Here is a 9,858-nt window from a genome sequence, read left to right on the forward strand (position 1 = left end):
GCGCTACACGGAAGGGTCAGGTTTGTGAAATAGTTTCGCCAGGAATTCATATTTCAAATTTTCTTGTGTTTTGGGTCAATTTTGTCGAAATTCAGGGTACATACACCGGTAAATTTCACCAGCTGAAAGTCTGAAGTGTTAACTGTCTTGGCCTCGACTCTGACGTTGTGTCCTGAATAAGACAAACCAGAGGCCCTGTTGTTACCGTTCTTGGATCTTCATCAGGAAACCATGGTGATTGGTAGATTCAGAATCATTCCTGGCCTTTCTCCGTTCCTTATCGTGTCTACACGATCCACACCATGTAAAATGTTGCTGCTGCATCTATGATCTACAGCAACTTGCGACACCGGACAGGGGACCAGGTCCCCGGTGTCTCCTGAACAAGTCGTCTTCGGCTGCTCTTCATTCCATGACATGCAGATCGGTCGTCGCAGAGTGATCAGTGAACTTGGCCAGGATCGGACAGGTCGATGAACCTTGCAGGTTGCTGGGAAATGGGAATGGCCCAGCGGTGAGTTCAGCAATGGAGCGCCGATTTTTTAGCAGCTCCCCAGCTCAGGCTAGCATGCCATTCATGAAGGTCAAAATGTTGGGTACAGTTAAGGATTTGGAAGTCCAGAACGTACATCAGAGGCAAAAACAACTCTTCACACTCTTGCTGAGACACCTCATTAGGAATAGAGATCTCTTAGGAACATATATCATCTATGGGAACATACCGAACGTGGCAACTTCTTCAAAGTTCATAAGCAAGATACTTGGAACTCCCTTGGAAAAGATAGAAATGCAATATAATTCGGCAGACAAACACTCCGGCGAAGCTCGAGCGTTCGTTTTAGATCAACCGCACAAAAATGACAGTCTATAAACCAGTGCTCTAGACCTAATTTAGCCAGGTGTCTTGCCCGTTTGCCAGGTTTTTTCGCCGGATCAATGAATCAGCTGCGCTGTTGCCGTTAGAAAAAGAAAAAGCTACTGCTGGTTTATGCAGGAACTCCATCGGATACCGCACCAACTTCACCAGACGAACAGACATCTACGTGCGGTTGTCTGTCCGTCCACCAGCCAATCAACCAAAGCAATAGTTTGTTACCACCAAGCAGACAAAGAGGGGTTGTTTGAGACATGGAAAATACATCAGAGGAGAAAGTGCGATTACCTGCTTCTGCAAGCAACTACCTGCAGGATTTGTTGACATGTCCCTTTTTTCCGACTCAGCAGCTCACCTCTGACCCGGAGGATAAAGGGGAAAAGAATGATCTTTCTGCCTCAAATCAATCCACAGCCTGTAAGCAGGAAAATTACAGATCATCGCAGCAAGTGTAGTGCTTTAGCAGTTTCTAAAGAAATGGAACTGGAAAGAGCAGTAGTGCAAGAAATCCATCCTAAATAACATATGAACCCAATTCCACTAAATCTTCAAACAGCCCAAAAGCCATCACGTTACATAAGTATCCAGAGCTTGTAACCGAGAAAGAAGAGGAAAGGAGGACAAAACACATTAAAAAAGGACTATACATCCAACCCAGCTTAACCAGCCATCCTCGATCTTTACTAGCCATAATCACACCCAACATTTGTACATTTCTCGATTCTAACATTCCACGAAACAAACCCAACCCGAAGTCAAAAGACTTGATTCAACAAGGCTTGCTATACTGGTATGACATCCATATTTGATGTATCTTCGCATCGCAAGACTAGTCCATCAAGGTTCGATGAGAGGAAGCACTTCGTCCACTGGCAACCAGATGAGATGGGCTCCCGTGGAGGAACTATCATCAACACGCTGTCATTCTTTTGAACAACCCCCATCACACTCACTGTGCTGCCTTCCTTGATGTATCTGCAGGTTCAATTAAAATGCAATGATTCACCATTATATTTTGGCATATCTTTGGAAAGGTAATAATTGCTAGCCTTCCAGGTGCAAACCAACATAAAGAAAATAATACCCTTCTTTTAGACGCATTATCCGATCATCACTCGAGAGGTTCCTTTCACGTAGCCATCTTAGAAATTCAGGAGACATGTCCTTATTCTCAGGGTTGATGTCAATTACTACAGATTCATCGACATATGGTGTCACCGGTGCACCATATCCTGTTTTCACCAATGCTCGAAGCCCGGATTGAAAATCTGAGATGTAGAAATCAACTGCATGCCGCTGCCATTGTTGCAGGTAAAATGTCGAAGGTCAAGTTCAGTTAGGATCAACGTAATATAATTGAAAATGTCAAATTTTCCAAGCACGTCTTTAGACTATATCAAATTACTTTGATTTTTGGAAATCAGTTTTTTCTAGATATTTACAATGTACCACTCATGGAAAAAACTCACCTCCATTGTCCGTAATCCCCAGGTGAACTGGCGATGCTTGGTGTTTGCAGTTTTCGAGCCCCAGCCCCTGTACTCATACAAGCCGGTCGAGGTGTACACACATCTTGGAACCCTTTGAAATGAGGACTCCAGGGGAAAATTTCCACATGTAACAACCTGTGAAGTTTGGCATACTGATCGTTACTGAATGCTAACTGATAATGGAACAAGCAAATGATTGTTGCAGTATGTTCTCAGAACAGCTGTCAATCTATGGATCAACATATGCAGATCTCCAGAACTGGAAAAATGGTTACGCTTTATGTGGAATTAAAGTGATTATAAGAATACAAACTAGTAGGAAAATTTTACCATGAGAATATTGAACTGTAAAACGAAATACAGTAATTTGGTGATACATGGCTACATTACATGCTGATATAGAGGCCCAAAGCACATGTGACAGAAAGAAACATGAAAGATAAGTAACATAGCATCTGATGATACAGATATTGCATAAACCGAAACAAGAAAAACATTGTACTCAAATATGCTAAAGTCGGTGTCATTAGCCAACATTGCAATAGAGCTATCATATGCTTAGCAGAATAGGATATACTGATATTAAATGGGAAACAACTAGCATGCAATCCATTCAATCTAGTCAGACGGACTCCGATTATTTTGACAGCAAAGACACAATATTCATCTATTATCTAATAAATACCCCAATTTGATCTGTGCATCTAGAAACAAAAACGGGAAATTAGCTGTGAATAGTAAGAAATTCAATTCATACTATTTCACATCTGAATCTCTCTTATTATGTGATGTGCATAGCAAATTTGGAATTTTGAAATTTTGTGATATAATAGGTAAAAACAATAATTTTGGTGACTTATAGACATATCAGTTGACTAGATTGAACATAGACCTAACGGTTGGATTTTATACTAGTTGCTCCCTATTAAACGGCAATTGATCAAAGGGAAGATAACAGCAACAGATCAAAGAAGATCAGAAGCATTGCACATACCCCTGTAACCTTTACATACTGTCCATCTTTCGCAGTTCTGAGATCGGTATCAGGGTACCGATTGACAAAACCAATCACGCCTCTCCTTCCCTGCCACACATTCCAAGTAACAAGTGCAGCAATAGAACCACACATCACGACAACAACTATCAGCACAATTGCATTGTGAACAGCAACAAGAATGAAGACACCAACTATCAGTGCCGTCCCGATGAGTCCAGCCAGACAATACAACAGGCACTTCGAAATGCTGTCCTTAATTGAGAAATCATTATCTCTTGTGAGATTAGTAACAGCCTGGTTGTGAGCGAATGATGTTGCCCTCGTCTTCATGGATGCAGCAGCATCGAGAGATCCAGATACTTTTTTTCTTGGAGCACCAGACGAATTCATTGGTCCGGAAGAAATAGGCCCAGATGTGATAAGTCCAGTTGTAGGAAGCATTGGGGGGAGAGGGCCAGAGTTCTGGCGAGCCATTGGGGTCACACCTCCAGACTGGGGACCAGATGAACGCTTTGCTGGTTCTCCATGCTTATTGAGTGGCCCAGAGTTTGATTTGGCTCTTGCTGATCCGCCCGCACCAGGAACTGAAGATGAAAGGGAACCAGAGTAGTTGGACCGACCACCAGCATTAGAGACGGGTCCAGAGTTTGAAGCAGCACCCCCAAACGAAGTATTTCTTGAAGGCGCATTACCCAGAGGACCGGATTTTCTAGACTTTTCAGCATGGAGGTCAAACATCTTCCCAAGCTCTCCAGATTTCTTGATGTCACCACCAGTGTACGGCATCACAGTGGAGCCCATGGTTGGGCCCTTCTCCTTAGGTTGCTCAGGCCGGCCAGATACATACAGGCCATTGCCCAGCTGATGTGATGGAAACCTTGAACCCATGTTTGAACCAGCAGAATCAAGTGTATATTACTGTTTAACCAGCTGTGGAATAATCAAGCAAGGCTATATTTGAGTATCGACGATGTGCACAGATACCCTCCTCAGCGTACAACCTGCAGCTTGCATCAGCTCCTGAAAAGGGGCATAAAAAAACTAACACATATCAGATACTAGGAGTAGTAGCTTAAGTATAGTAAAATATGAGCTAATTGGCAATTTGATGCATGGGACAACGCAACAAAAGCATACTAGAAACAGAACAAACTATTTCAAAGAAAATTTAGTCTACCACACGTTTGTTTTACCACTTCAAGTTTACCAGCTTCATCTAAGCAGAAAATTCAAAGCAGCACAGAATGAAAAAGTTTTGAGTACCAAAGCCTTATTACTACAGCAGTGGCAGCTAGAGAAAGCAAATACATTAAGTGGAAGATTTAGCGCTAGTAAGGCATCCCTCCACAATGTGGCCAAACAGCGATGCCAGATCCATATTTCGGCATATGGTACTACCGGTGCCCAGCACTACTGCCAACCCCGTTGCCAAATCGCAAGAGATGGGAACACGAACGAACACCTAGTACTTGCTTGCGCCGGTGCCAAACTTGTGAAAACAGTTTGTAAAAGAAAAGAAAAAAACACGAACGCCTCACCTCCCAACCTCTGAATCTCTCGCGCAATGGCCCGGACTTGCTCGCGCCTGACGGTGTGACGACTTTCGTGTTGCCGCGACTTCCCCCTGCGCGCTGCCAACGACCGCCGACAACGGCCTCCGGGAGGCGCTGTGCTTCGATCTGGGGGTATTCGAGGTCGATCTGGTGGTGCCTTTCACGGCTCCAGAGCTACCACCAAGCCACGACGGCGGGGCTCGATCTGTGATCTGCGAGCTCCGCCCGGGAAGTAGAAGAGGGATCTGGTGGTGGAGGATTTGGTGGAGAAGCAATTCGCCGTACTACGAGAGAGAGAGAGAGGTGGCGGTGGGTGAGATTTCTGCTGTTGGGAAATGGAGACGAAGGGGAGAGAGAGTTTCTTATGCTCTCTCAGTAGTGGCGAGGCGGGGCCCACTTTTCAGGCGATTTGGAAGAAGAAGGAGAAAGAGATCATAACAAATCGCCCTTTATTATTACAACCAGGGCCACCATTGCTTGCAAGTAAATGCTAGTGCTAAAATCCGATTACGTTAATTTAAGCAAAGGCATTGCCTGGTTTGGTTGGGTCCCAAAGAGAAAGAAGAAGAGGACATGCCACATGCATGGGCACTATACGGGATGAGCCTTGGCCGTGTCGTGGACGTGTGTGTCCTTTTGGCCCAATAATGCGTGCCGTGCACTGTAGCGGTAATAAGCTTCCTGAAATGAGAGGAAATCCCAACAACACACATCGAGCGTGTTAATTTTGCTCTCTGGATTTTTACACTCGCTGGCTGGCTGGCTAGCTAATTCCCAGCTGCTAATTAAAGACTGCACAAAAACGTACTAGAGCTAGCCATTTGAAATGTAAAATTCGAATGAAACGCGGGAAGAGCTTCCATCAACAGTGACATGAAGTGTCTCTCTGGCTAGCTAGTTCAGAAATTCAAACGAGAAAGAAAAAGGCTGCTTGCTTTCACATCGACTGATTTTCGTCATCTCCACCCTAGTATTGATCGCTCGAATGGAAACTGCCGGGCCGACGTCTGGTTACTTGACCGATATTTAATACTCCCTCCATCACTCGTACAATTACAAGTCAATTATTTTGGACAGAGGGAGCAGAATGATGTGAGCCTTCACCGTTCCCTTTGCGACCGAACAAGTTTATTATTCCTTCGTCTAACAAAGGATGTCTCAACTTTGACTAAATTTGAATGCATCTATACATTAAGTTATATCTATATACATCTAAATTTTGACAAACTTGAGACATCTTTTGTTGGACGGAGAGAATAATTTGTTTTGAAGAAACAAACATATCTGTTTATTCAGACGGAGTATGTTTTAATCCTCACTGAGTGGCAAGACACTAAGTCATTTCTTTAATTACCCCATAACCTATAGTTTAAATTTTGTTTATAGTGTAGCTTTGGTAATTAAAAAATTAAACAAACTGCAAATCAAAAGGCTGGATAAAGAAGCTGGGAGTAAACACAGTGATAATGACCCCTTCGCTGCAGGAGAGAGATCGAGGGTTCGGGGAACACGAGAGATTAAGTCTTAATTCGAAAGAAATATACAAGGACAGATAAGACCTTTCATTAACTCAAGGATTCAAATAGTACTAACACTGAACGGCTGAAAATTATCCATCAGAACCTTTTAATATTCAGTACTGGGTGGCATGACAGGACTCGACAGTTGTGCAAAGGGAATCACACGTTTTCCATCAGTCCAGCAATATTGAACCTTGCACCGACAACGTATATGACCTACATAATATCTATATATTCAGCCTACGACTAAATCAGTAGCCAGGTTTCCTTCACCAGCAACTAGGCCAAAGCCAGCCGATTTATTATGACACGCCCGAGAAAAAGCTTGGAAAGAAGCAACAAGTACTGCATATGAGCTCCATGCAGCTGCTGCATGAGATAAGTTCAGTGCAGTTAAACTATCAAGCCTATGTTACAGGATTCAGCTTAGGACAGGGAGCCTCACATGCAGTGATTCCCTGGCGTCAAATATTTTGATTGCCGCCTCAAAAAACGACAGAAGAGATCATGGGAGGGGCTAGCATTGGCATTTGGCAGACGATTCTCAGCTGCTCGAGACCTTGGATGAGATCAGGCACATGTTGGTCAGACTCTAGACTTACCCTTTCTTCTTAGCTCGCTAGCTTGGCCATGCTAACCGTATAATTTCCTTCCAGAGAATTTGCCAATAAGCACTGAGAAAAACATGGATTGGGCACCTTTGTGTCATTCCGAACACTATTTGGGAAAAGAGAAGAGAAGAATAGAATAGATTTTTAACTAATCTGTCGGAGGTTTGGTAGGGAGAAAATGATAGCCCATGCCTGTAACGAGACAGCTGCAGGTGCAGTATTGAATTGGATGGCTATCCCTACAAAACAAACAAAACAGAGGCTACTCCTCCGGGCGGCACACCGCACATGCGAACGCGACCCAAGGAAAAGAGGTTGGAGAAGGACAGATAGGACACTGGTCTAATTATATGAAACCCATTATCTAATTAAAAGTAGTAATTATACATGAAGTCTAAGCATCGGAAAAGGGACCCCTCACCAAATATATACTCTTATACACACTTCTGAAAGAAAAATAGTGGGTGCACATGCATCTCCTGATCTTCCAAATTTTGTGGGTTGTATATATGGACTTTTGAGCTCATTGGACTTGCCAACTTTGTGTAGTCCATAGGCTGGGATAGATTAAAGTGTAGATGTAGACCTGTGCCAAATGTGCATGCATGTATTGGGTGATGTGAAGTTGTGAACAATACTGCTACTACTAACAGAGACTAGCTAGTGTCTACTCCAGTGTGGCATCAGTTCACTGCTTAGGTTGCTCAGCTTAATTATATTACCTGCCGTGATTATTGGTGTCTAAAATTTCTTCAGAAAGGAATCCAAGGTTGGACGATCGACCATATATAATCACAAGGGGAAATGGGTGAGCAGACGAGCCAAATTAGAGTGCAAGGCAACCATCGTTCGTTACCTTGCTTCAAAATCTCGTGCCATTTCACATTCAGAACGGTTCAAAAATCATGATTGGAGATCGATCATCAATCGGCAACAGCTAAAGATCAGATAAAAAGGAAGAGAAAAAAGGGCATGCGAACACTGTGCAGGAACATGGCGCCAGCCTCTTCCTATAGCTATAGCTTAGCTTGGCTCCAATAGCAAAAAGAAAAAAACTCGATGCATGCATGTAGCAGCTGGCTAGCTAGCTGTTGTTTACACGAGGAGAGAAACGCTGAGTCGGGAGGCGAAAACACGGCTTGTTTGCTGTTTGTTTCCGAGCCAAGTCAGGTAAATTTTTCTTGGCTTGGATGATGTGTTGCATGATGGTGTGTTGGAGCCGGTTGATGATAGATCGAGGGCGTACCGCGTACGTGAATTGATTTGCCGCAGGCACCTGATGTCTCCCGGTTTGCTGCGCGTGATTCGTTTCATGATGCTGCTCTGGGCTGGGTCGGCGCTTCCCGAGCTGAAGGCTGAATCAGCTGAATCCTATGTGAATGTACAGACTACAGCGCGACCCACTGATATGCTGCTGCTGCTGCTATATGCCTATGCCGACTGTTGGTCTGAAAGTGTTTGAACTTTGAAGGTTTGGCGGGCAGCCGAGCACTACTGAGCGACCGTGATCATGGCAGGCACCCCCTTTCAACGGACGTCAGTTCACGAGTCACACTCAGGCTGAGGCGCGTTCGTCTTCCATCTTCCACCATCTTTTCGCTCGCACTGTCGCACAAGATCGGATCCCCGGCCTGTTCGGAGCATGTGAGAATGTGAGATCGATTAATCAGGTCAAGCTTTACGTTCCGCGGCGCAGTACGTTCAATGACGACGTTTCTTCAAGGAAAACACGTCCGTGGAGCCGTTTCTTACGCCCAACGCATTTCCAAACGATGATTACACGCCTAAGGATGATGATTACGTGATTACGTCTGAGCTACGGAAACGTGTAGTACTACTACTAGCCGTTTGGTGCTCCCGAAATACCAACAGCAATGACAACGATCCTGTCAAAATCAACCGAGACTCTTAGGTGGGTGACGTCGATGCGCCACCCGCCGAATGTAGAAAATTGTATTACTGTACCAGATTGTGTAGACTATGAGCAGGATCCCAGCCCACCAACCCTAAGCTGATTTAGAAAGCAAACCATCGGGATTATAGAATTATATCACGTCAACGTCACCCTAACGGTCGTAATGCGAGGAATTAAGATTCTTTCGTGGAAACTAATGGCAGACCTGATGTGCAAATCCGTATCATCATTCATTCCCCTAGAATTACACTGCACTTTAAGTCTATTTCAATTCTGAACTACCGTGCTTTTGAACATTCGTTAAGGGAAAAAAAACGATTGGGATCATCAAAAGGTTTGAAGTGGCACCTATGCAAAAATGGCAGAAAGTCAGACGGGAACTACTGATCCACCCAACATAATAATTATGCAGAATATTAACGGTAAAACTTTTTTTTATATGGTAAGAGGCGATATACAAAGGATGAACAAGAGACAAGTTTTCGTATTTATTTCTTGCAAGCTATTTCTCTCTAGTACTGTAGTATGCATGGTTCCTCCGGTCCTTGTCTTTATTTCCGCATCTTGCAACCTAGTTTGGCCTTAATAGAAATTAAAAATTTCCTATTCCTACTCACCTACCTCTCTAATCAACCCACTCGGTCTTTTAGAATATAAAAAGTAACTCGATAAAGTTTCTAGGGAAGAAGACTATCAAGTTTAGGTATTACCAAAAGCAAAATTCTAGAGCGTACGAGACACCATGTAGTCCTCGAATCCAATCTCCGTTCTTGGGTGATACAATTCAAGCTTCAGTCGGTTGCAAATGTGTTCTTTTGAGTGTAACCTGTCCAACTTCCAACACCCGCTCGAAACCAACACATCCACCAAGTCTCCAAACCAATCAGGATACGAGTAC

The 9,858-nt window shown here is 43.8% G+C and overlaps 1 protein-coding gene across 2 annotated transcripts; it reads right to left on the bottom strand.

Moving 5' to 3' along the window:
* Positions 1-1,373: 1,373 nt before the first annotated feature.
* LOC100825996 (uncharacterized membrane protein At1g16860) lies at positions 1,374-5,294 on the bottom strand. Of its 2 annotated transcripts, none has more exons than XM_010242076.3 (5): positions 4,908-5,294; positions 3,359-4,381; positions 2,344-2,499; positions 1,959-2,170; positions 1,374-1,849 (listed from the first exon to the last, which is right to left on the bottom strand). In XM_010242076.3, exons 2-5 carry the CDS (start codon positions 4,247-4,249, stop codon positions 1,657-1,659), a joined length of 1,452 nt encoding a protein of 483 aa, XP_010240378.1. In that variant the 5' UTR covers positions 4,250-4,381; positions 4,908-5,294; the 3' UTR covers positions 1,374-1,656. The 2 variants fall into 2 exon arrangements, with proteins under 2 accessions (XP_010240378.1, XP_003580501.1); XM_003580453.4 differs by having other exon boundaries at positions 4,900-5,293.
* Positions 5,295-9,858: the final 4,564 nt, after the last annotated feature.

This window comes from Brachypodium distachyon, chromosome 5 (genome assembly GCF_000005505.3).
Source record: "Brachypodium distachyon strain Bd21 chromosome 5, Brachypodium_distachyon_v3.0, whole genome shotgun sequence".
In the NCBI taxonomy this organism is placed as follows: Eukaryota; Viridiplantae; Streptophyta; class Magnoliopsida; order Poales; family Poaceae; genus Brachypodium; species Brachypodium distachyon.

Coding starts and splice junctions, on each gene's coding strand:
- LOC100825996 (XM_010242076.3), bottom strand. CDS start 4,249: ATGGGTTCAAGGTTTCCATCACATCAGCTGGGCAATGGCCTGTATGTA. Junction 2,171..2,343: donor GGGGATTACGGACAATGGAG/GTGAGTTTTTTC, acceptor CAACAATGGCAG/CGGCATGCAGTTGATTTCTA. Junction 1,850..1,958: donor ATAATGCGTCTAAAAGAAGG/GTATTATTTTCT, acceptor TTGAACCTGCAG/ATACATCAAGGAAGGCAGCA.